At 44.4% G+C, this 26,073-nt stretch overlaps 1 protein-coding gene across 8 annotated transcripts in view; it reads left to right on the top strand.

Moving 5' to 3' along the window:
• Positions 1 to 26,073, top strand: part of RAPGEF1 (Rap guanine nucleotide exchange factor 1) — a 151,797-nt gene that overhangs the window by 70,870 nt on the left and 54,854 nt on the right. For all 8 annotated transcript variants that reach the window (XM_075905548.1, XM_075905547.1, XM_075905549.1 and 5 more), the window contains exons 4-9: positions 1,920 to 2,076; positions 11,639 to 11,727; positions 12,128 to 12,280; positions 14,030 to 14,153; positions 17,657 to 17,840; positions 18,674 to 19,180. In XM_075905548.1, coding sequence (XP_075761663.1) covers positions 1,920 to 2,076; positions 11,639 to 11,727; positions 12,128 to 12,280; positions 14,030 to 14,153; positions 17,657 to 17,840; positions 18,674 to 19,180 — 1,214 coding nt within the window. The remainder of the gene's footprint in view (positions 1 to 1,919; positions 2,077 to 11,638; positions 11,728 to 12,127; positions 12,281 to 14,029; positions 14,154 to 17,656; positions 17,841 to 18,673; positions 19,181 to 26,073) is intronic.

The following is a 26,073-nucleotide window of genomic DNA, read 5'->3' as shown; positions in this document are numbered from 1 at the left end:
AGTATCTTTAGGATAGAAAATGTCATCTTTGTGTAGTTAATCGCTTTCTGATTCATGTCTCCCCAGGCATGTGTTGAACAAGTTTACCTTATTGAGGCAATTAAAATACAGAATGTGTCTTGGAAAACAAATATTTTGAGCTGTCCTCTCAACCCCAGGCAGCTAGCTGAGTTCTGGGAGCTGGATGTCAGAATCTAGTCTTTCAGCAGGGAGCTTCCATCAGTATGAGCTCTGGTCACGTCTTTTTTTCACTGAGTAATGAGCTCCTCCTGTAGACAGAGTATTAAGGCAGGAATCCTGTAAGCAAGTTCTAGCAAGTCTAGCCCCTTTCAGTGAGGATTTTGCATTCTCATTAAACAATGTATTTTCATGCTGTACCTACATATCTTACTCCTTTTCAGTAATGGCAAGGCACAAATGGAGATTTTAATCTTCAGTGCCCCTCAAAAAAGTTGTGCGAGGATGGGTTGTTGTGTAAGAAAGCCATCCAATTGTTGTTGAATTCCTTTTTGGCTTTCAGGGTAGTATTTGCATCACGGAAAAAAAAGTAATTACATCTAGTACAAAGTGGGCTTTTCAATTACTGCCTTCTCAGAAGGAAGTGGATTGAAGATTAATGGTAAAGAAATCAAAGCCTTGGAAAGAGTCGGGAGGGACCTATTTAGAAAATATCTACTTTCAAGATAACGTCTCTTGAAATGACACAGAATACTGACAAGTGCCATACTTCTGAAAAATGTACTCTCCATTCTTTGCAGTCCTTCCTTTGGGTATGTCTACTGCTATACGACAAGTCGAATTAAGCTATGCAACTTGAGCTATGTCAATTGCGTAGCTTAAGTTGAAATAGCTTAATTCGGCTTTTAGCGCTGTTCATACAGCAGGAAGTCAAAGGAAGAACACTCTAACCTTCGACTTCCCTTACCCCTCATAAAATGAGGGTTACAGGAGTCGGAGTAAGAAGTCCTCCAGCTTGCCATTATTTTGAAATAATGGCTTGCAGTGTGGACACGCTTTATTTTGGAATAATGCTGCTGTGTAGACATATAGCCTTTGAAGTTTTACAATAGTTCATTGCCCACCGACAGCTTCTGCAAACCTGATTCACCCAAGGAATCTCATTGAAGTTAATGGGCTTGATTCTCCCCTCGATAAACATCATTCTTTACATCTTTGGAGACACATCAGGAGAATCAGGCAATTGGGAATACTTATGTGAATCAGGGTTGCAGGATCACCTCTCTCTCTTGTCCTGATATATCTTGAAAACATCTGTCCTATTTGTGATGAAGCTCCAAATTAACATGTTTGTTAAAAATGAGTATTAGGTCTTTATTGGAATATCATCAACTGTCAGCATATCTTGTTTATAGGCAAAATTGACATTTTCAGAGATGGTAGAGCAAAGCTTTTGTTAAAATTTTCAGTTCTTTTTCCCAAGAATCATTTTCTTCAGAACAACGGCTTTAGTGCAGTTCTACATTTTAAAAAGCCAGGACTTAAATTCACTTAGAGTATTCAGGCCCAAATTGTTGTGCCCCGTGTTGGAAGAACACTTTTCATAAGGAAATGGCGTTTAGTTCCACATTTGCAAGGATTAAGATCGGTGAGAAATGTATTCTCAAAACTATGAATACATACCTTTAATACCTTTGTTTTAACTGCTACTTGAGAATTAGTATTGTGACTGCTGCAAAAGTAAAATCCATGTCTCATTTTCATCCTACTTAATTCCCTTTTCTGGATTTTGTGTTTAACAGAAGAATAATTCAGATAGCAAAAGGGTAAAAATTACACTGCGCCCTAACACATAGTATTTGTTTAAAAATAAACTGTGGGACCTGCAATAATTTCTCTATTGAGATAAATGTTTCATATTTTCATTTTATCATCTCTTCAACTAATTTTTTTCCCTACAGTTCTGCCATCTCTTCCTGCTACAGCCGGGTGTACCAGAGTCTGGGAAATCTGATTCGTTGGTCTGATCAGGTGATGCTGGAGGGGGTGAATTCGGAAGACAAGGAAATGGTGACAACAGTGAAGGGTGTCATAAAAGCTGTTCTGGATGGAGTAAAGGTATGAAATGCTAGTTACTGCTCTACTGAGTATAAGATATGCATCTTTTCTAAAAGATTTATTTGGAGGATAAAGACAGCAGTTTTTAGTAGCATGTAAAACACAAATATCCTGTTGACAGGAATAAAGTCTTATCTTTGAAATCTACTAATGCATCAATGAGATTGCCTTATCAGATAAATTCTTTAAGGATCAGCACAAATAGTTAGTGTGCCAGTGCATACTGATGGACTGCCAGAAGCAACGAACCTTTATTGTATTATGTTTTTAGTGAGCCTTCCCTGTTCTAAATGCAGCTTACAGGTTGGAGTTCACATATCTGTCTAGACAAAGGGCAATGGAAATGTTTCCCATTAATGCTCAAGGAGAATCAAAGATGCCAACCTCCACCTTTTGGCAAGGTATGAATCAGTAATAGGATGCTACAATTCCTTATCATTGGGGGCTGGTGACCGGAGCCTGACTGCAGTCCATTGTTTTGGAAGTTTGTTTTGCATAAGCACTGGAAAGTTTACCTGAACTGTCTGCACCCCCTCTGTGACCTCCTTGGAATACTCCTCCTCCTATGTTCCTGGAAATGCTACTAAGTTTACCTCCCAACAAATTTTGATTATCCATGTTTCTCCTTACCATCTCCCAGGCCTTTCTCCACCTTTGATGATGTTGTGTAGCCCAGTTACTCTAGCAGTGTCTCTGCTGGATCTTACCCCCGTGAATTAAATGTTTGTGCACACTGTAGCTTTTCTTAATTGGATACTTGATGTTCAGGGTCTTTTATCAAAGGCCCCAGGAACTAGCAGAGAAGCTGTCATATATGTTGGAACTGTATTTTGAAAGGCAGGAATTAATTGAAATGCAGAAAGAGGGAATTAAGCCTCTTATGCCAAACTGAATCAGACCTCTAAGTTCTGTTTACAGGATCAAGGACTGAGATACATTTGGTGGAGGTACATTTGGGGTAGGTTTTTATTCCAGCTGATCCACTTAACTCATTCTTATTTCCTTAGAAAATCATATAATAATAATGATAATGATGATGATACTTAATAATATATGTAGCTCTTATATAGTGCTTTTCATCGGTAGGTCTCAAAGCACTTTACAAAAGAGATCACTATCACCCCCTTTTACAGAAGAGGAAACTAAGGCACAGAGAAGGGCAGTAATTTGCCCATTTCACCCAGCAGGCCAGTGGCAGAGTCCGGAATAGAACCAAGTCTCCCTTGTTCCCATCCAGTGGCCTGTCTGTTGGGTCTCTCTGCCATTTTTTTATTGTACTCAAACTTGGCTTAATTTCTGTGGCTTGAAACTCTGAAAGTGAATTGCATCTCTTAAGCTTTGGTCCTTGCCAGAAGGGTTGGTGTGCTGTTCTGGTATCCCTCTTTCATGTCATGCACTTTAATTAGTAAAAATAATCCTATTAGTTCTGAAGGCTTTTAAAGTTATTTGTTTGAAACAAAATATTCCCATCATCCAGAGAAGTCACATTTCCAGGATTGATCTGTATGATATGCCCTTAAACATAGGCACTAAATATCAGCTAAAATGTGTTTAATTCTGAGAGCGGGATCAGAGGGGGAAAGATAGGGCATAGAAATGTAGGAACACTGTCTCAGCTGGTATAAATTCAGACCTCCCTTGACTTTAATTTGCATGGTGGCACTTTGAGTCTCCTCAGGATCTTCTACATAGTATCCAAACAACCCAACAAATAGGGGATGCAGCAGAATACTGCTGTGACGTTGTTTAGATCTGTATAGTCCTGTGTAGACTCTTAGTATATGTGTGTATGTAACTAAGTGTATGACCAGACTTGTCCTGTGCAGAACCATGCATAGAAATACCAATTTGGTTTTCATTTTAAACCATTACCTTAAATATCTGGTATCTGTATTCTTGGCTAGAAAGCAGACATGGTTTCAATGTAAGTGATGTGACAGTATCTCTTACTGTGTGGGAAGTGGAGAGTTATTTTAGAAGAGCCAAGTTTTTGGTATCTAGAAGCAGGAAGTAAGAAATGGGTCACTTCTGTACTACTGCCCAGAATGATTTCTGTAACATTAATAAAATCTCCATCGAATCCCAGTTCTACATTTTAGTACTTACTTCCTCCTCTGTTCTCAGTATTGTGCATGAGTTAGCTAGCTGCCCTTTTGTATTGCTATTTGTTGTGTTCATCTCAGGTTTGGTTATTTATAACAATGAAAATTCCCTTTTTTTTTTTCAAAAAAAAATCCATCTCATTTTGGAATTTCCAGTTGGCCGAAGTAGCACAAAGATAGCAGAAATTACAGGTGATAAAAGCTGACAGGAGCCTTTTTACAGTCAGTAAGTTTGATTAGTTTCAAAGGGAGGGGTTTTAATGTTTGGCTGGAGTTTTCTCGTAAGGATATGGGAGATGATGGGATCCTCAAGCGTAGAGTTGGATGAATAACTGATTTTTCACTTTGGTCACAGAATTTTTGATGACTTGAAAAAGTTTGTCTGAAGTGGGGATTTGATCCTGAGGACAACTATAGGCTGGATCAATGGGCCTGCAAGGGTAAATTTATACTAGACTCGATAAATCGACTGCCCAGTGCTCTCCTCTTGACTCCAGTACTCCTCTGGAATGAGAACAGTAAGCGGAGCTTAAGACACAGTTGTAAGCAAACGTAAATGTGTCAACTTCAGCTACGTTACTCACATAGCTGAAGTTGCATACTTAGGTTGAAGACCTGCAGATTAGGTATCTGCCCTAATCACATGACTAAAGTTTATGATGAGTAGCAGCAGTGTCAGCGTCATTACCATGTTATTGTCTTCCTTCTCTTCTGGCCATTTTGTCAATGTCTGAAAGTATGTGTGTCAAATTTGTGAATGGGTTGACCAAAACCACCTCTCCCCCATTCTTCCCCCTCCTCCACCACAAATAACTGTTCTGAAAAATTTCATCCAGCTCCGTTCAAGTATGCATTCATTTGGGATTTGGAAATAACAGCACAACAGAGCTGTTCCAAAGTGTTACTCGTATGCCAGGTCAGTGCATGTGACAAGAAGTCCGAAATATTCTTAGCAGTGCTTTAAAGCACCAGTTTAGATTGTTTCCCCCAATATTATCTCTAAGTTCCCATTTGCCAGAGAGGCTCGTCTCTTGTTATGAAGCAGAGAAAAGGGAAAATTGACTAAGCATGTTAACTTTAAGCCTCCAGAGATTGTCAGCATTAGGGCAGCAGTTGCCAGTGGCACAAAATTTATCATTCAAGTCAAGTTGGTTGGGTTTATTAAACACAATAGAGAAGAGGAAAAGGGGAAACTCACCAGCAGATTTACCTTCACTGTGCCAAGAGCTTCTTAGGCATATTTCAGCTTTTGGTTTAACTACCATTCATTTCATTTAGTTTTTTATACATTATGTGGAGTCATTGATCTTGCTCATGAATGCCTGATAATCTGACAAAGAGCCTGCTCCAAAGTACATTGAAGTCTGTTGGAGTCTTTCCAGTGACTTTGTCGGCCATTGGATCTGGACCAGAATGTATAAAGGTGGCAGTACAGTGAGTCACCACTCAGTCTTGATCGTAAGTTGGTATATGTAATGCCAGCTGCAGCACAATCCCTTTGCCAACTCACTGTTACTAGGAATAATGAATGTGATGATGTCACTGCGTGGTTCTCAAAAATCCTAGAACTTGTGGACTGAAAATCCTTTTTAGGATCCCAGTTTCCAAAATCCCATGAATGTTTTTCCTCGTGCTTCCGTACAAATGTTAAAAGGAACTGCAAAATGAAAATGAAAACTTGAGTTCATTTTGTATTTCTCTGCGTATTATCCCCAGGGCCTGGGTTGTAGGCAGGCACTCAGCACAGAAATAAGTTTTAAGTAGTACATTTTTAATTCTTTTCCTCCTTTGTAAGATTCCCTCTTGCATTGTAGATTTGTGGTACTTGTCTGGGATATCCCAGAATGGCACTTTCTTAAGAGAAACAGGAAGTGCCAGAGGATTTCACAGCCTGAGGGGAATCAAGTTTTTTAAAGGTTAGTTAAAACTTGTGCTATGTGCCCCCACTTAGCAGATGTTCAACGGAGAGATTTGAGATTAATTCAACATTCACAGCTTTGCAGTTCCTTTATTTCTGAGGGTATTGGATTATTACAGCTTTCGTACAGTGTCTCCAGTGTACATCTGAGAGTGTAATTTACAGATACAGTCATAAGCCCTGAAGCCCTGTTACTACCCAGTTCAAATTATTAAAACTCTGACAGACATGGCCTGCCCTGGTTGAGCACAAGGGCCTGTCGGGGAATGAGTTAACCGTGGCCAGAGTGATTTCTTTAATCTTGGACTTTGTTTTTCATCTTGTCAGACATGAGCTTTGCACTTGCCTATGAACTCTACTCACTGCAGGGGTTCTCCTTCCATCTGTCCCAGATAGGAACAGCTTTGTAGCACCAGCCATGTTGAGCACTCAAGCACTCATGCCCTATTTGCTTCTGCATAGTATTTTATTAATGTAGACTAGAAGATTTACCTGACATTGCTCGGGTCCTTGACTCAATTAATTAAATTAATAACTATAATTGTAATTATAAAATAACAAACTCAAAACTCTGGTCATCTGAAGAAGTGGGATGTGCCCACGAAAGCTCATGATACCATCTACATGTTTTGTTAGTCTATAAAGTGCTACCAGACCACTGGTTGTTTTTTAAATTTATCCTGTACAGACTAACTCGGCTACCCCCTGAAGGTCAATTAATTTTGTTTTTTAGAAAATAAAATGTACGTGCTTCATTTAACTCATTGCTCTGAGATGGGGCTGGGATGAGGGGTTCGGTAGGCAGGCTGCCCTAGAAAGAGAGGATTACCCCAGCGCTCTCACTGCAGCAACCTGGGGCCAGTTGAGAAGTGCCTCTCCGTTCCTGTGGCCATTGCAGCTCCACCTGGCACAACCAAGGGAGGGGTGCATGTCTCCTAGCTCCAGCAGGTCCTTTCTCATCTACCCCCTGTGCTCCCCAGCCAGAAGAGGAATGCAGCAATCTGGACACTTCCCTCACTCCCTGATGAAGGAGAACAGCCAGCAATGTTCCCATATGAATTGGGAAGGAGAGAAGTTTCAGCTGTCTAAAGGGCACCTGGAGGGTGGACGGCTCAGGGCTCAGCAGCCTATGGAGGGGGAGGTGCTTTTCCCTTTTTGCCTGCCAGGTGATTCTGTCTCTTTTCTGATGGTTTATGCATCCCCATACACGGCTCACTGAACCACGGCGAGCCCCGCTCGCCAGCCGCGCTGTCCGGCGATCTGCGCATGCACAGATCGCCCGAACCCAGCTCTTCTGGATTCCAATCTACTCTCCACGGGCGAGTAGATTGTATTATTTGTCAAGCCCTGGCCATACAAATTTGGCAGGGGGGAATCTTTATGCATACACTAGCAAACCCTTCCCTTGCTTTAAGTTATGATCAGGGGAAGGTATATACTAAACTTGGTGGTCCTAGCTCTTACCAGTTAGGAGGAGTTCTTGAACAGACAGACATAGGCTTGCTTACTCACAGACAGACAAACTCTCTCAAATATATAGTAGATGTGGCTCTCCAGGGCTGGCATCTGTAAAGCTGGGTGTTTTGCTCTACTCTTGACTGGTGTACGCAAGGTGGATTGGTTTTGAGCACAAACCCGGCCAGGCACATAAACATCATCCCCAATGCCAAAACAAGTCTGCTATGGGTATGTGTTTTGTTGAAATAGGCTTCAGCCTACTTTTCGTTAATAGGATGGTGATGATGTTGTTGTAATCATGTTTATTCATGTCTTATGAAGCATTGAACATTGTTTCCTAACTCATCAGATTTGGATGTGCAATTGTTAGCTGATTGTCGGGTTGTTTAAAAAAATTAGTACTTTGCAGCTTCTTTTGAATAACATGCAGGGGGAGCCACTATAATCTGAAAGCACTGGTAGCTATCCAGTCTGATTGGACCAGGGGATGTTGATCTTTGAGCAACAGATCTATTTGTTTGCTTCAAACCTCCATAAAATGTGTTCTCCACTATAATGGCATTGTTGGAGCATGAGTGATTGTTTTGACTGCTGGCAGACTTGTAGTTCGGATTATTGTGCCCTTATCTCTTTATCCACAGTCTTATCAGCAGGGCTCGACAAAGTATTGAATCTACTTGCCCGTGGTGAGTAGATTTCAGCCGGGTGCCCTGTTCATTTGCGGCATGCGCATGTGGGTCTTGCGCATGCGCAGTGCGGAGCTGACGAGCGGCTTTCGCTGCCGTTCATCAAGCCCTGCATATCAGTTATAGTCAAATACAGTACAGAAGTTGTCTTTATGCAGATTTAACTCAGAAAGTGGAAGCAAATCGTATAGAAAACAAAATTATACATTTTTGGTAATTACATATCTATATTTATAAAACTTAAAACAATTAAATTCTTTTATTGGTTAACCAAAGTGAGGTCCTATACAGGCAGTCCCCGAGTTACGCGGATCCGACTTATGTCGGATCCGCAGTTACGAACGGGGCTTTTCTCGCTCTGGAGGACGGGAGCGGCAGGACGCCCAGATGCGCCGCGGTCCGCCGCCCCTGTCCTCCAGGGTGAGAAAAGCTGCTCCCCATCTCCCTGGTCTGCAGGGAGATGGGGAGCAAAGCCTTGGAGCACGCCCGCAGCGGGACAGCCGCGGTGCGCCTGGGCTGTCCCGCTGCGGGCGTGCTCCAGGGCTTTGCTCCCCGACTCCCTGGTCTGACCAGCAGACCAGGGAGATGGGGAGCAAAGCCTTGGAGCACGCCAGCAGTGGGACATCCGCGGCGCGCCTGGACTGTCCCACTGCCCGCGTGCTCTGCGGCTTTGCTCCGCGTATCCCAGGTCAGCAGACCAGGGAGACGGAGCAAAGCCGTGGAGGACTTGGGCGGTCCCGCCACCCCGTCTCCCTGGTCTGCTGGGGGGGGGGGGTGTGCAGCTAGTGTCCCCCCCCCCAGCAGACCAGGCTTTTCTTGCCTACCCCTGGGGTAGAGCAGCTGGGGCTGCCGGGTTTGTCCCGCAGCGCCGCTCCGGGCCAACCCGGCAGCACCCCAGCTGCTCTGCCCCAGGCTTCCTGGAATCAGCAGCTGATCAGTTTCAGCAGCAGCTGACTTGGCGACGCCTGGGTTTCTTCAGTTGAAACTGTATGTAAGTCAGAACTGGCGTCCAGATTCAGCCGCGGTTGAAACTGATCAGTTTCAGCAGTGGCTGACGCCAGTTCCGACTTACATACAGATTCAACTGAAGAACGAACCTACAGTCCCTATCTTGTACGTAACCCGGGGACTGCCTGTACTCAACTTTATTCACAGGGCATATTATGTTATTGGACAGGCTTACTTACATTTCAGGTTGGTAAAATTGATAATATGGCTTACTGAACACCTTTATTTGTAGTCTAGATTAGTCACTAGTGTAAGCAAAGTTGCCTTAAAGTCTTATGTCAACAAAGTTATTGGGTCATCTCCTTTGAGGTGCTAATAATCTTCAAACTATGATTCAGAGCTCTTAGGAAGGAGCCTAGGTTATTTCCCACTAAATGGAGTTATTTCAAGATTACTTCACTACATATGAATGTATTATTCTTTCTGAGTTAAGCTTTTATTTTGAGTAGATTCCTACAACCCAAGGCCAGAAGGAATGATTATGATCATTGTGACTTAAACAATGTAATTCACTACAGGCAGTCCCCGACTTACGTGGATCCGACTTATGTCGGATCCCTAGATACGAACAGGGCTTTTCTCGCCGCCAAGGACTTGGGCGGCGGACCGCCCAGACGCGCTGCGGTCCCGCCGCCCGCGTCCTCCGCGGCGAGAAAAGCCGCTCCGCGTCTCCCTGGTCTGCTGGGGGGACCCCCCCCCAGCAGACCAGGGAGACGCGGAGCAAAGCCGCGGCAAGAAAAGCCGCTCCGCGTCTCCCTGGTCTGCTGGGGGCCCCCCAGCAGACCAGGGCGACGTGGAGCGGCTTTTCTCGCCGCGGAGGACGCGGGCGGCGGGACCGCCCGGGTCCTCCGCGGCGAGAAAAGCCTGGTCTGCTGGGGGGGGGCACTAGCTGCGCGCCCCCTCTCCCCCCAGCAGACCAGGGACCAACCCGGCAGCACCCCAGCTGCTCTGTCCCAGGTGTCCAGACTCAGCCGCTGTTGAAAGTGATCAGCAGCTGATTCCGGGAAGCCTGGGGCAGAGCAGCTCTGCCCCGGGCTTCCTGGAATCAGCCGCTGATCAGTTTCAGCAGCAGCTAACTTGGGGACGCCTGGGGTAGAGCAGCTGGGGTGCTGCCGGGTTGGTCCCTGCAGCGCCGAGGTGCGGCGCTGTGGGGACCTACCCGGCAGCGCCCCAGCTGCTCTGTCCCAGGCGTCCAGATTCAGCCGCTGTTGAAACGAATCAGCGGCTGATTCCAGGAAGCCCGGAGCAGAGCAGCTTTGCCTCAGGCTTCCTGTAGTCAGCCGCTGGTCAGTTTCAACAGCGGCTGAATCTGGACACCAGTTCCAACTTACATACAAATTCAACTTAAGAACAAACCTACAGTCCCTATCTTGTACGTAACCTGGGGACTGCCTGTATTTTTTTTCTTTTCCCTTCTCCTTCTCCCCCTGCGCCTTCCCTTATTTATTCTTGGATCTGGACTTTTAATACTCCAGTCATATAAAGTGGGTTAAGCCCATGAAAGCTCATGATACCATCTACATGTTTTGTTGGTCTTTAAGGTGCTGCTAGAATATTTGTTATGATCATCTAGTCACTTCTGAACTTCTATATAACTCACATCTGAGGACTTCCCCAAAATAATTGCTAGAGCCTGTCTTTGAGGAAAACATCCAATCTTGATTTAAAATTTCTCTGTGATGGAGGATAGAGGTGATTGTGAATAGTGCATTGCACTGTACCAGTTTGGGTATCTCCACAGGATTTCTTGTCTAAGACCTCCAGTTATTAGCAAACCCTTTTGTTATGCCTGGTTTTTGGAGGCAGTAGAGTGACTTCTATTTCTCTGGCAAGGAACAAAATGGGCATCTGGGCTTTTAGGCTCAACTTTCTTTCTTTTGAAGTGTTTTCACTAGAAATAAGAGGAATCTCCAGTGTTGGTGTGGTGAATGATGTCATTAGTAAAGTCCATTCCAACTGAAAAGATGAGAAGCAATAAAAGTTAGAGGCCGTGAAGATGGCATACCCAGTCCTGGAGTCCCACTTGTAACTCTGGTTGTGAAGGGTCTCTGAAATTAGGATAAAAATGTCTTAAGTAGGAACTAAATCCAGAAGGTCCTTGCTAAGTCCCACTGCTTACTAGTGAGATTCAGTGCAAAGTCCTATATTTTACAAGTTAGCAAAATAAACACAAAAAAGGCTTATGCATCATAGACTGCATTGTATTAATTTCTTTGGATCACTGCTGTTTTCTTTAGCTAGTTGTAATATTTCATAGTATGCTAGTGTTACAATATGTGAAGATTTGGTGCTCTTGAGACCTTTCTACAAGTTGTTCTGACAGCTTTCTCGGGGGAGCAGAAAGATTGCTGCTATTGTGCTACATTTTGCTGTTTTTTGCCTTTATGTAGGAGCTGGTCAGACTCTCAGTCGAGAAGAAGGAACATCCATCTCCCACAAGCCCAGTTAAGCCCAGTTTACCAGTATGTAAATCCGACAGGTAGGTCAATGACAAATGGTTGTTTGACGCCTTAAAAGACACACACACATCCCTGTCTGTGTGTGAGTTTTTCTTTGTTCATGGTAGCTGAATACTTTAGGACCAGGATCTGGCACATTTCCTCACTCTGGAAAGCACCATACTCCTCCAAGAGTTCTTCTGATTACAGTGGGTTACTTGAGGAGCAAGGAACAACCAGTGTGAGGAAAGATGCTGAAATCTGGCAACAAGAAGTCATCTGGCTGCTGCTGTGCATGTTACATTGTGGAAGCCTATGAAATTTTGCTGTGAGAAAGTATTTTTTGCCTTTCAGTGTTACTTCTTATAAATGTGTATTTTAAAGCATATGTGTAAATCACATGCAGGTAGTGTTCTACAAATTGTGGTTTATGCTTTGCAGTCCCTCAGAGCTTCCCCTGACGGACAGAGAGATGGAGATTCTCAATAAGACAACTAGTATGTCTCAGTCTGCCGACGTACTGACCGACTCAATGGATGAAGAGATTGCCCCTCCCAAGCCCCCTCTACCTTGCATTCGTGTGGCAGAAAACAGGTAATCCTGACATGCAGCCTGCCTCTTGTATAACAGTCATGCCCATTCTCACTACTGAATACAACCTTATTACATTAGCCCCCCAATGTAACCTGTACATGAGAGAAATCCTTCTGTTTGTTATAGATGTCCCCTTGTTGTAACTACAGCCCTTACCGTTGTAAACTCTTTCTCTGCCATGTTGCATTTCCTGCCCTTCAGGGTGAATTCTCTGAATAACATTGAGTCCCTGAAAAATGTCTCTCCCTTCCTGCAGGACAGGAAGGATTTTAAAAATCCTGGATGGTGTGCTTCATATGGTTTACGTTTTCCAAATGGAAAACTGGTGGCTGCTGTGGCTAAAGAAACTTCAGAGGTCTTTGTGTAAGATGTGAAGCCAGAATTGCCTATTGGCAAAGTCTGAGAGTCAAGATTCCTGGGATCTGTTTCCAACTTGGCCACTGGTTTGTTGTCTGTTTTGAGCAAGTCCCTTTATTTGTGCCTTTCTTTCCCCATGTATAATTTTAGGCTAACACTTCCTTTGGGAAGATACTTGGAAGAAAATGTGTACTATATAGTCTTATTGAAAAGTACACAAAGGCCCTGGAGAATGACATTTTCCTGTGATGTTTTAGTTATATGCGTATGGGACTTGATCAGTTCTCATCAAAACCAAAGGGAGTCTTTTTGTTCATTTCAAGGGTAATTTTAGCAGCATTCTGAAAATATCATGGGTAGACTATGTAGCCATTACAAAGTATCGTAATTTATTGGAACTAAGCAAAGGATAATCCGGGATCTCATGACAAGAAAGATTTAATTTGCTGTGCACATTTTAAGGGGTTCAGCAGGCAATGTGTGTTTATAGGCACTGGAAGAGAATGTAGGTGGCCAGAGATCATGAGGCAGAAAAAGAAGAATTTGGGTGGACAATATATTATCCTAGTTGAATCAGAAGGACTGGATGGACTGTTAATCTGCAAAGAGATTAGCAGAGGATCATACCAAATGGGCCACCTTAGTTGAAAACTTCCAGGAATGGAGATGCCACATATAAAGAAGAATCTACACGCAGTTAGTTGCACATTGTTTAGCACATTAAGAAACTGGTGAAAGGGATTTAAACTGTGTAAAAGTCATTTTTAACTGTGTGTCCTTCCTCTTTCTAAATAGTAACCACAAAAAAGTTTCTACACTCTATTCTGAGAAGGAGGAAAAACCTCTAGGCTTCAGCATGTGCATATGGTGTGTGCATGTTATATGATTGACCACTATAACACCGCTGCTAGTTGGTGGTGTGAAAATGTACCTCATGTGGTTACTTAGAAACATGAGGGTCTTCTGCTATTGAAGTCTGTGGGTGGCAATGACAATTGCAATTCTGAATTATAATGGAATATATGAAAAGCCGTGGTATATTCCAGGAAGAGAATGTGTGCGTGCTTATGGCACCATGCAGCTTGAGCATCAGCTGACTTCTATATCAGTGGTATTAGAAGCAACTTCTGAACATAGAGTGAGATCAGTCCCATATATTGTGATAAAACCACTTCAGTGTTATAAGAGGTAGGCATTTCCCAGCATTATACTGGTGCCAGTGCAAAAATATAGGGCCCTTTCAGTATAGACAGTACAGAGCAGGGATGACCATCTACCTAATGTGGTGAGTCAGATATAATCCTGACCCCTAGAGCCTCAATGCAGCTTTTTTATAATGAAGTATTTGAAGTATCTGAACTTTTTTTTTTTTTTTTTTTTTTGGTCTTGCAGCCCTCCTCCAGCATTGCCCCCTAAGAAAAGGCAGTCTGCACCTTCTCCTACCAGAGTGGCAGTAGTGGCACCTATGAGTCGAGCCACCAGTGGATCTAGTTTACCTATTGGAATCAACAGACAGGTAATGGCATTAACTCTTAAAAAATATGAGAATCGTATCCTGAAATGCAATGGTGGAAGCTGAAAGAAACACTGCAGCACCCAGACCACTACCTCTTTTGCCAAATAACCCTTGTTTTAGAATCATAATTAGAGTTAAAAAAGAGGCCTCAGGAGATCATGTAGTCCAACCACACTCAAAGCAGGACCACCCCAACTAAAATATCCCAGCCAGGGCTTGTCAAACCAGGCCTTAAAAACCTTTAAAGATGGAGATTCCACCACCTCCCTAAGTAACCCATTCCATTGCTTCACTACCTTCCCAGTTAAATAGTTTTTTTGTTGATATCCAACCTAGACCTCCCCCACTGCAAGGTGAGATCCTTGTTCTGTCAATTGCCACCACTGAGAATAGCCTGGCTCCATCCTCTTTGGAACCCCCCTTCAGGTAGTTGAAGGCTACTATCAAATTCCTCCCTCATTCTTCTCTTCTGCAGATTAAATACACTCATTTCTCTCAGCCGCTCCTGATAAGTCATGTGTCCCAGCCCCCGATCATTTTCATTTCCCTCCGCTGAACTTTCTCCAGTTTGTCCATATCCTTTCTTTTTCTTCACTCAGTGCACAGTCAACCTGTGGAACATGTTGCCAGAGGATGTTGTGAAGACCAGAACTTTAATAGGGTCCAAAAAAAAAAAAAGCTAGATAAATTCATGGATGTTGGGTCCATCAATGGCTACTAGCCAGGATGGGTAGGAATTGTGTCCTTAGCTTCTGTTTGTCTGGATGACAGGAAAGGGATCACGTAATGATTACTTGTGTTCACTCTCTCTGGGGCACCTGGCACTGGCCACTGTCAGCAGACTGGCTACTAGGCTAGATGGACCTTTGGTCTGACCCAGTATGGCCATTCTTATGTTCTCTCTGTAGTGGAGGGCCCAAAGCTGGATGCAGTACTCCAGATGTGGCCTCACCAGTGCCAAACAGAGGGGAATAATCACTTCCCTCAGTATGTTGGCAATGTTTCTACTAATGCAACCCAATATGTCTTGCTTGGCAACAGGGACATGCTGTTGACTTATATCCAGCTTCTTGTCCACTGTAATCCCCAGGTCCTTCACTACAGAACAGCCACTTAGCCAGTTAGTCCCCAGCCAGTAGCAGTGCATGGGATTCTTCCATCCTCAGTGCAGGATTCTGCACTTGTCCTTGTTGAGCCTCATTAGATTTCTTTTGGGCCAATTCTCCAATTCGTCAGTCACTCTGGACCCTATTCCTACCCTCAAGCGTATCTACCTCTCCCCTCAGCTTAGTGTCATCCATGAACTTGCTGAGGGTTTTCTGTCCATCTTATAGTCCATTCCTCCAAGTCTTACTACTTTAACTTGCTGGCAAGAATAGTGTGGGAGAATGTACAAGAAATTTTGTTAAGGTCAAGATCTATCACGTACACTGCTTTCCCCACATCTACAGAGCCAGTTATCCCATCCTTGAAGGCAATTAGGATGGCCAGGCATAACTTGCCCTTGGTGAACCTATGTCGGCTGTTCCTGATCATCTTCCTTTCCTCCAAATGTTCCAAAATAGACTCCTTGGGGATCTATTCTGTGATTTATTTTTTTCCCAGGGACAGAGGTGAGACTGACTGATCAAGAGCTCCCTGGAGTCTCCTTCTTCCTTTTTTAAAGATGGGCACTATATTTGCCTTTTTCCAGTGGTCTGGGACCTCCCTCAGTCGCCATGAGTTTTCATAGATGATGGCCAATGACACTGCTGTCACATCAGCCAACTCTTTCAGCACTTTTAGATGTGTTGGATCCAGCTCCATGGACTTGTGCAAGTCCAGCTTTTCTAAAAAAAAATCCTTAATCTGCTCTTTCACAACTGAGGGCTGCTCACCTCCTCCCATGCTGTGCTGCCCAGTGCAGCAGCCTGGGAGTTGACCTCGTCCATGAAGACCGAGGGTTGAGGGGGAGAGAAACATTGAGTACTTCAGCTTTTTCCACATCATCTGTCAGTAAGATGACTTCCCCATTCAATAAGGGTCCTGCGCTTTTCCTGACCTCCTTGTTGCTAACATACCTGTAGAATTCCTTCTTATTCATCCCTTGCTAACTTGCAACTCCAGTTGGCCTGCGACCTTCCTGATTATACCTCTTCATTCTTGAGTAATATTTTTATATTCCTCCCTAGTCATCTATCCAAGTTTCCACTTCTTGTAAGCTTCCTTATTGTGTTTAAGATTGACACAGATTTCTGTTAAACCAAGTTGGTCATCTGACCTATTTTTAAAGAACTCTGTTGGAATGGACATATGGTTCGTGCAGCACGTTGGGGAGCTCAAAACGTCATATGCAGGCATCTTAAAATACATTTAACCTAAAGAGAGGGGTTTAAACAGTTGTGTTCTGTCCATTAATGGGCTTGGCATGGGTAAAATAGCTGAATAGTAGGGAAATTAGAAAAATGATGGAATTACATGGGTTGTTTGTTTGCCTTCCCATAACTATTATTTGTCATTGGTACAGCGCTAAAATATATGCCTGCTGGAGGGGGGAGGGGTATTGCTGTCCCTAAATGCCTGCTGTCCCTGTGCTCTGGGACGGGGAGGTTGGAACCCTCCTCCCTCCCCAGTGCTCTGGGGCCTGGGAGGCTGGGGTGTATACTTGCTCGCTTAGGGTTACCAGGTGTCCGGTATTGACCCGGACAGTCCGGTATTTTCGCCTCCTCTCCAGTAAAAAAAAAAAAAAAAATTCAGAAAATATCAGACACCTAAATTGTCCAGTATTTTCTGGGGGTTTTTTCCCCTTCCAGGAGGCGAAAATACCGGACACCTGGCAACCCTATGATACACTCAGCAACAGGGCCCCCAGACCTCCTGTTTACCTGGTTCAGCAGGGAAGCTCCCTTCTGGCTCAACCAAGAAAACAAGATGGCCTCCAGCAAAAAGCCTAAAGACCTCAGCAAGGGGAATCAATGCCTTCCCTGGGTCTTAGTGCTCAACTACTCTTCTTCCTAGCCCTATTCGGACTCTGCATGCCCTTGAAGGGCCATGCTGTTGTAATGCTGTTTTGCTTTATTTATTTATTTATTTATTTATTTATTTATTTGCTTAATGACTCTCAACAATTTTAGTCTTCCCCCCCTTGTTTTCCCCTCAACAGAATTTTTTCCTCAGTTTTTTTTGGGGGGGTGGGGGGTGTTTGGTATTTTTCGTTAAACCATCTGGTAACCTATGCTCGCTCCCTCCCCTCCTCTGCCTATGGCCGGGGCACGCACTTGGCATGCTGCCCCACCTCCTCCCCTTCCTGTGGGTGGGCGGCGCCTCAGCAGAGTAGGAGGGGCTGTATGTAGGCTGGGGGCCTGCCGCTCCCAATCCTAGCTGCACCGACCGCCCATTAGTATTGTGTAGCATAGTACAATTCCCATCCCTCTTTCTGCACATCACTAGTGTATGCCTTATCTCTTAGCATTCCTGCTGTTCACTGACAAGCTGATGAAAATGTTTTGTTGTTTCTACCTAAGGATTTTGATGCTGACTGTTATGCACAGAGGAGGCTGTCGGGTGGCAGCCACTCCTATGGAGGGGAATCCCCTCGCCTCTCACCATGCAGTAGCATGGGTAAGCTCAGCAAGTCTGACGAGCAGCTCTCCTCGCTGGACCGGGACAGTGGGCAGTGCTCCCGCAACACAAGCTGTGAAACATTAGGTAAGCAGAGGGTCTCTTCAGAGCCAGTGGGGAGTTCCAGTTCATTCCAGAGTTTAGTCTTTTCAGAGCCATGATGCAGAATTATAATGAGCTCCTGCCAGGATAGCTGCTGCTGGTGGATGAATTATATTCTGTTGCGGGTGAGGAAAGGCATGAAAGTTCAGAAATCGTTTAGCTGTAAGAAGTCTGAATTCAGACTCGGTTTGGGTCACAAGGTAAAATGCTTGTTTGTTTTAACCCCATTTCTGCCCATCAATAGAAAAGGGCAGTTCCACTAGGTTAAACCTATTTTATTTTCAGATTTTGAAGGAGATGTAACTATGGGTGTCTTGTAGCCTAGGCAGGGGAAGGCTTTGCCTTTCCAAACCACCTGGTGTGACCCCACCCACACTCCACCCCCGGAATACCTAGTGTAGATGTACTGAGGGTGGAGTGTTGTGCCCCCGAGTGCTCACCCGCCTCATGCTCCAGGGCCGGGCAGGCTGGAGCCACATGGCCTTCTTCCTCCCCAGTACTCTTGGGGCTGTGGGCTCATTCCGGAGGGTGCTTGGGCTGCACGGCTCCTCCCTCCCCAGTGCTCTGGGGGCCGGGGAGGCTGGCGTCATGCACGCCCACCCAGTCCCTGTGGAGGGTGCATGCTTGGCACACTGCCCAGCCTCCTCCCCTCCCTGTGGTAGGGGGCGGGGCCTCAGCCAAGGGGCAGGGCTGTAGGAGGGGCCTGTAGGGCCTGCCTCCCCCAGCCCTCGCTGCATGGATCACATGTGGGCAATATGCAGTAACTGAGTTTAGGTGTGAATAATGCATGATGTTTTTATCATCTTTGTTGTACACAGATCACTATGATCCGGACTATGAATTCCTGCAACAGGACCTCTCTAATGCTGACCAGATACCTCAGCAGGTGCCAAGTGTCCTCAGCCCATTGCCAGAGTCCTTGGGCGAGTGTGGCTCCCCATTACATGGACACGTTTTCCAGCTGCCACCGAGCAGTTCCCCCCAACCGCAATACTGCAGCCCATTGACAGCAACACAGTCTACAGAGACTCCTCCAGCCTTGCCAGAGAAGAAGAGGCGGAGTGCAGCCTCTCAGATTTTGGATAATGCGGGCTGCAGGATTTCCTATGAGAGGCACCCCTCACAATATGATAACATCTCAGAAGATGATATGCAGAACCCAGGAGCTCTCTCATCAGTACCTTTCTCAGCATTTGTTCCTGTCTTGCCCTTCCAGCAGGGCAATTCTTCAGTGCCAGCTGAATTCATTACTGAGTTTGCTGCTCCTGACTCTACGGGTGACCCAGAGAAACCACCCCCTCTTCCAGAGAAGAAAAACAAACACAGTAAGCAAGTGCCTGCATTGGCATTTCTCTTTCTTTCCCTTTGACAAATCTTCACAAGCGCAGTGTCCTACAGGTGATTATGTCCTTATTCCCTCAGGCCAAGTATTAAAATAGTTAACAGCAAAGGTACGGGTGGGCGGTGCCAAACCTTTGTCAGAAGAGCCAGCTTTGTAAGGGTACTTCGGAAGCCAGTCTGCATCTTTAAGAACCTGGGTGGGATTTTTAAAAATGCCTGCGCACCTAACTCCCACTGAAATCTAAGACCATGGCTATGTCTGCCCTTAAAATACTAAGGCAGCACACTTATGTCACTGCAGTGTTTTAAATGTAGACACTCACTTCAGTGATGGGAGGGTTTCTTCCATTGCTGTAATTAATTCACCTCCCCAGAAGGTGCCAGGTAGATCGTTAGATGAATTCTCCTTTCAGCCTACCATTGTCAGTACCAGGTCAGCTTAATGACATCTCTGAGGATTTGGAATGTTAGAAATTGATTATTTTAATAATCGTATAACTGCTAAAATTCTTAGTTACAGAGTAACTCAGTTTCCCCCCCGAGGGTGGGGCTGGCAACCAGTGTACTCTTGGCCCCAGTCCCACGGAGCCCCTGGTCATCATATGCTGCTGCTCCTTCTGTATCAGAGGCAGCCGCACAGGGCAATATGCAGCTCCCCTGAGTGCTCTTCATTTAAAACTCAGACCAGAAGATTGGGAATGAGCAAGCCTGCCAGTCTGAGTTTTAAATGCAGAACACGTGGCGAAAGGGGGGAGTTGTTGCAGTTAACCAGGACCAGTAAGCAGTCTCTTATCAGTTAACCAGATAGCTGTTAATATCCCTACTGAGGAATGTGGATTTTTCACAACGCTGAGACAGATGCAACTTTACATTGTAGACTAGTCCTGCAAGTGAAAATCTCCTCTGTCCTATTTTATGTCTTCCCTATAGAGCAGCTTTTCCCAACCTATGGGTCGGGACCCAAATATGGGTCTCCATTACGTTTCAGAAGGGTTGCCAAGTGTCTCCCCAGGTGGCTCTGCCTCCTCTCCTGCCCCTGTTCTTCAATTGCCTTGGGTCACCAAGTCTTCCTGAATTGTCAAAATTGGTCCCCATCTGGAAAAAGTTGGGAACTGCTGATAGAGCCTATTCTGATATAACCCCCAGTGTAGATATTGCCTTTATCAACAGAAGGAGCTGTTCTGCCACTGTAGGAACAGTTTCAGAGGGGTAGCTGAGTTAGTCTGTAACAGGAAAACACATAGTCTGGTAGCACTTTAAAGACTAACAAAACTCGTAAATGGTATCATGAGCTTTCGTGGGCACAACCCATGTGAAGAAGTGGGTTGTGCCCACAAAAGCTCATAATACCATCTACGTGTTTTGTTAGTCTTTAAAGTGCTACCAGATTGTGTTGTTTTTTAAGTTTTTCCTGTAGGATCAGTTTTAGGTATGTGGAAAGCAGTATTCTTTTGTCAGCGTAGTTGTGTGGCTTAGGGAAGTGAGCTTTTTCACATCCCTGACCAAAGAGAGCTATGCCAATGTAAGTTTTAGTTGTAGATGAACTACAAGGGAGCCAGATAGCAGCAGTTAACGTGACAGGTTAAAGTATTACCACTGCCTTTAAGGGTGGTTTCCTTTTCTCTCCATATCACTCTCAAGCCAGAGTGGCCCTGCCTTTTGGATCTTCCTATTTTATTCCCATAGAATCACCTCAAAATTGTTATGGCCACTTTCTCACCGTAGAGGAAGTCTGGACTGCCTCCAAGAGGCCAAGGAGAGGGGTTCTTTCCTGATCCTTCTCTCCTTCTTAAAGCTAAGAACTGCCAGCCCAGCAGTTTAGCATCCAGGTTGTGATCACAGCATGGCAGCACAGGACTTACGTATCGGGATGATGCCCAATGCTACTATTTTGCCATGGGTTCCTGTCTTCATTTGAATCATAACAAGATAACATTATTAAAATGAGTACTGTCTGATTGCCAGGTCTTTCCATCATAAACCAATCTCTCTCATCCTCAGGCAGCAGCTCTGATTGCCACTCATCAGTACCACTTATTCTGATTACCTTAATTTTCACTAAACAGTAGATCTTTTGCTTAAAACATGGGAGTCGCATTGAAAGGGAGCAGCTATATTGATTGATCAGGGAATGAACTAGGCCCTGGAATGTGTGATGAGATCCAGCAAGTGACCAGTCACTGGCTAGCTTCACAATTCTGTATTTAAATAGGTTATGTGCACTGCCTCATCCTCCAGCATTAGGATCAACCATATATTATAATGTGACTCCTAGCTGAACCCAAGAGAAGACTTGGAAAATGCCAAGTTCACCTTCTGGCGGGCCTGGGTTTGTCATTTGCCATCTTTTCATGGAAAGAGGTGTGTGGAACTTGCCTGGCTTGTTTAGCTGGTCACTGTTGTATTACACCTCAGCCAATACCTTTCTTACATTAATCATAAAAGCACTAGTTCATCATCAAAAATCAGCATCTCCACTTATAAGAACAGAGCCTAAGTTTTCCACGCCACACTTGTAACCCGTACTGTTTTTGCTCTGAGAGCTGAGCGTGACCTGGGCCCAGTCCTGAGAGGCAAGTCTGTTGGGGTACGTTGTCCCCATATATAATACGTTATAGACAATAACATATCTCTGTCCCTTGTGAGCAAGGCAAAATATTTAAAGGTACCTAGAGTAAATAGGGAGCTTCCATGCTGACTTGTAGACATCCCAAAGGAAATTAAAGCTAGTTACTGAGAGCACAGTCAATAACTCAAGCTATACTAAATGATTTAGTAATATCAGCTATAGGGTTTGTATGCAGTGCTAACTGAATGATGCAAATCTGTATTGCCAGTCACGGTCTTAGGTACACGTAGCTCATCTCTACACATTGACGCTTCTTGTTAGTAAGGGCTTAATCTAAGCCCAGGTTCGTTCCGTGCAGTTGGACACATAAAGGTGAAGACTTAGCTGTGGATGAGCACCTCTGTGCTTTTACTTGGGAGGTACGTGACTGCATATGCTTGGGCTAAAAGCAATTTGGTGACCTCATTCATAGAGAAAAGTGTGGCTCAGGCCATTTGTGTAATTCTCCAAACCCCTCTTCATTCTTTCTGTTATCCTGTGAGACTGGTCATAAAGTCAAGGAGAGTTACTTAAAAACAATGTAAACAGTTATCTATTTTTTTACTCCCTTTGTGCACTTTTAACCCCAGTAACACGCCTTGCAAGAGAATCGTCTTTGATGTTTAGCTGGGCTTTTAGTGTTAGCTTCAGATTGTAGAAGGCAGCTATCAAAAGGCTGTGGTGCATTGATTAGATTGTATTGTTAGGGAGGGAGATGTCGTTATCCAGCCTGTAGTCTGTCCCCTGGGTTTGATAAGACATCCTTGGTGCAAAGCTGGTTGAAGTATTTGGGGTGTAACCTGACTTCATATATCGCAGCAAACACCTTAATTGCATTCAGATGACATTGACAGATTGCTGTATAGTCCATACCCTGCAGGTAAACATGCTACAGCGCTGTCTTTGTTAGCTTTGCCTTATTCTTGTACATAAAACATTTCTGTAGAACATTGTTAGAAATAAGATTGTGCTAACACCACTACTCCTTTCTTGATCTACATGCTATGTGTTACTGTGAATGAATGCATGAAGATATCCTGGTATAATTACATATGTTGAGAAGCATTGCTCGCATACCTGCACAATATGTGCATGCCACACTCTTGAAGTACTGATAATACATGTATTTGTTAAAAATATTTATAGCTGTCACAGATGCAACTTCATTGTTGTCTCACTATTCTGGTCATCTTCTGGCAACTGATTTATTGGCAGGAAATGTTATAGTAAAGACAAAGGTGGAAATTAATAATTATAGCAAGTCCTGTCTAAATTAACCATATGTATTACTGTGAGCTGTGCCCTGGGAGATCTCATACAGCAGCCTTCTGTCTGACACGGACAGGGAAAGAGCTCTGCCTTCAATGTCAGGCCTGAATTGTTATTTATTTAGTGCTGTAAGAATACATGATACATGTTAGTGGTGAACTGTTCTAGACTACCGTTATTAAGAGTTAACAATGTGCTCGTGCTGTACAAGGCACAGCTATAGAACAGTTTTAACCACAAAAAGCTCATGGCCTAAAATAACAGGATCCTGCCCCCAAACAGCTTAGAATCTGGAGCTGAGTCATTTGTTCATGCTTCTCTTTCCTCCCTTTTTTCTCCTCCGTCATTGAAAAGTAAGAGCAGAATGGTGCCATCTGAGCTGCTGATTGCTAATTGCTGTAGCTATGCTGAGGACATATCCAGGGTGACATGAACTTTTTGCACAGCAGGTGTCATCCTCAGAGGTAGTGGCAAAGGCTAGCTTCTTCGAGCTTGTCTTCACTAGTGGGTTAATATGAAGTTTGTAGTTTGTGTTTTCCCATTAACTCAACCCCTGTCCACACACATGCAAACAGTAATCGCTCTTGCCCAGTCGTGGCAGTAACCTTAGTTGGCTGACATGACTGCTGTTACAGAGCAGTCTTGAGCAAATCGATCTCATCAGTTTGTAACATGACTTGTCCACAGTCAGGAGCAAGTTAGCACCACAACACAACTTCAGGAGCCGCTAGTCCTTAGTGCCTTCACGCAATCCATCTGGCACGTGCTGCACCCACACTTTTTGTTGCTTTTTCCCTGTTCCTTGACTAGGCGCCAGCTACCATTACATATAGGCCTGCTTGTCCTTCTGTCCACACCCTCCATGCGCCTTCCAGTGCCGGTATTGCAATCCTCCATATCCAGTACATAGTTCTGTGTTTTGAGAATGGGACCCAAGAAGAGATCATGTCCGCCTGCTGCCAGCAGGCCCAGAGGCCAATGCCAAAGTACTGATAGTTCTATGGAGTGAAGCTAGCAGGGCCCGTGAATTTGACTAGTTGCCGTATGGTGTTGCTCAGAGATTTCATTCCTTTGACAGTGAGTACATTCTACACTTAACAGATGGGGGATTTCCATTCAGAGCAGAAAGTAAGAGGACCACGGCACGGTCTCAGTCCCGATAGGGCGATATCGGATGCTGCCTGGCTTTTGGAACATTCTGGAGGGAGATGCTTCAAATTGTTTCACACTCCTCCCTCCTCTCAGGGGTACTCCTTCAGATTTGTCTTTACATCTCTGTTGTTCACTGAGGAGGCTGCCGCCCTCATTCCACCCTATAGTGTTTGGAATAAACTGCAGGATTTGTAGCCTGAACTGAATAAGTGATGTAATTTCCCTATCGGCTTTTTGAATGTCTGCCTCGTTAAAAACTGCAGCATAGAGGGGAGGGCAGGAGATGGGTGGGAGCCTATGCACAGAGCAATCTCAGGAATATTTCCATTTTCTCAATCTTCTGCTATAGATCAGAGACCTTTAAAGAGCCAGGGTCCCCCTTTAATTTGTGTTCTGTCCCTCCGTCCCTTCACACAACATTGAATTCAGGGATTGTATTTCACTGTTTTATGTGGTTTTTCCTTAACCTAAAATTGAGGATGAAGTCAGTGTTGAGGCAGGGACGCTCTCACCTTCCCTGTACTGGTTCTAACAAGCTGGTCAGTAGCTGTCATGGCAATTGGAAGCATTAGTGCCATAAAGAGCTGAGGTAAAAGAGCTCTTCATTATTCCTTTAAAGATTAAGTTAAGGCTGCCAACTGCACTCAGACATACTGCCTTGAGTTAAGGCATGGACTGTAATTTAATTTTCCACAAGAAGTTAATGTGTCACCTTTTTCACCGACACTTCTCATTACTGCTGTAATGCAGCTTTTAAACCCAGTAGAGCCTTAGGTATTGGCTGGTGACTTCAGCTCTGTATGCTAAATGTAGCACGTTAAATGGTTTTGTAGCTGAATCCTCATTAAGGCTTAGTGTGATCATGCCAATGTTGGCTATGTAACATGGAGATCACAAAGGCCAGGCTCTGAGTCATTGGCTTTTCTCCCATCCCAGAATATGCCCTTCTGTCTCAGCCTCTTGGCCTCCATTCCTCCACCCAAGAGAGGCACAGAGAGGGAAAGGTTTCCTTACAGATGCATCATGAGCTGGAATTTTTGTACATCCTTTGGCTTCATGGTGTAGTCCATGTTCATTTCTCTGTACATACACATTGAAAGGGATAGCTGAGTCTGCTGAGACTTGCTGGTATTTGGAAACATTTGTTCTTGCTGAATATTTGTTCTTGTTTGTGTGTTATAGAATCATAGAACCATAGAGCTGGAAGAGACCTCAGAAGGTCATCAAGTCCAGCCCCCTGCTCTAGGCAGGACCAATCCCAACTAAATCAACCCGGCCACGGCTTTATGTGAGCATTCAACATTTGTCGCCTTTGCATGGCAGTGATGTAAATCAGTGCCTTAATCCCCTCACTTTCACCTTGAGAGTTATGTTCAAATACAAATGACATCACCAGTGGAATAAATTTGGTGTTCTCAACACTAATCCTAATAATTTGTCCACAACAGCAAAAATGCAAACATATGCACACAGAGACTCACACAATTTACTCCTGGTTGTGGGAAGGGCAAAGTCTGAAAAAGCAGACTTTGTTGTGAGGGTCTATGGTAGAGCTGCATTGGGAGCTCAGGAAAGGTACTGTAGGTTGGGAGTGAGGTGCACAAGCTGAGCCGTGTGGGATGTGAAGGGGGTCTGCCCGACCGCAGTGTGATGAACATTGGCAGAACGGTGTGAAGTCCTGTAACTGGAATAGTAGCAGCTGTCACTGCTCAAGATTGAGGTGCATTAACAGATTTGGCTATGCAGCATTTTTCTGCACTTCCTCTGTCATAGCTCTGTTTTGTTTGTTATATAAAGAGAGATTTTTTTTTGACAACTTTTATTCTCATCTTCTAAGTAAAGTTAAAA

Source organism: Pelodiscus sinensis, chromosome 22, assembly GCF_049634645.1.
Source record: "Pelodiscus sinensis isolate JC-2024 chromosome 22, ASM4963464v1, whole genome shotgun sequence".
Lineage (NCBI taxonomy): Eukaryota > Metazoa > Chordata > Testudines > Trionychidae > Pelodiscus > Pelodiscus sinensis.
Note: the sequence above shows the minus strand (reverse complement) of the source record. Positions and strands in the feature narration are given on the sequence as shown.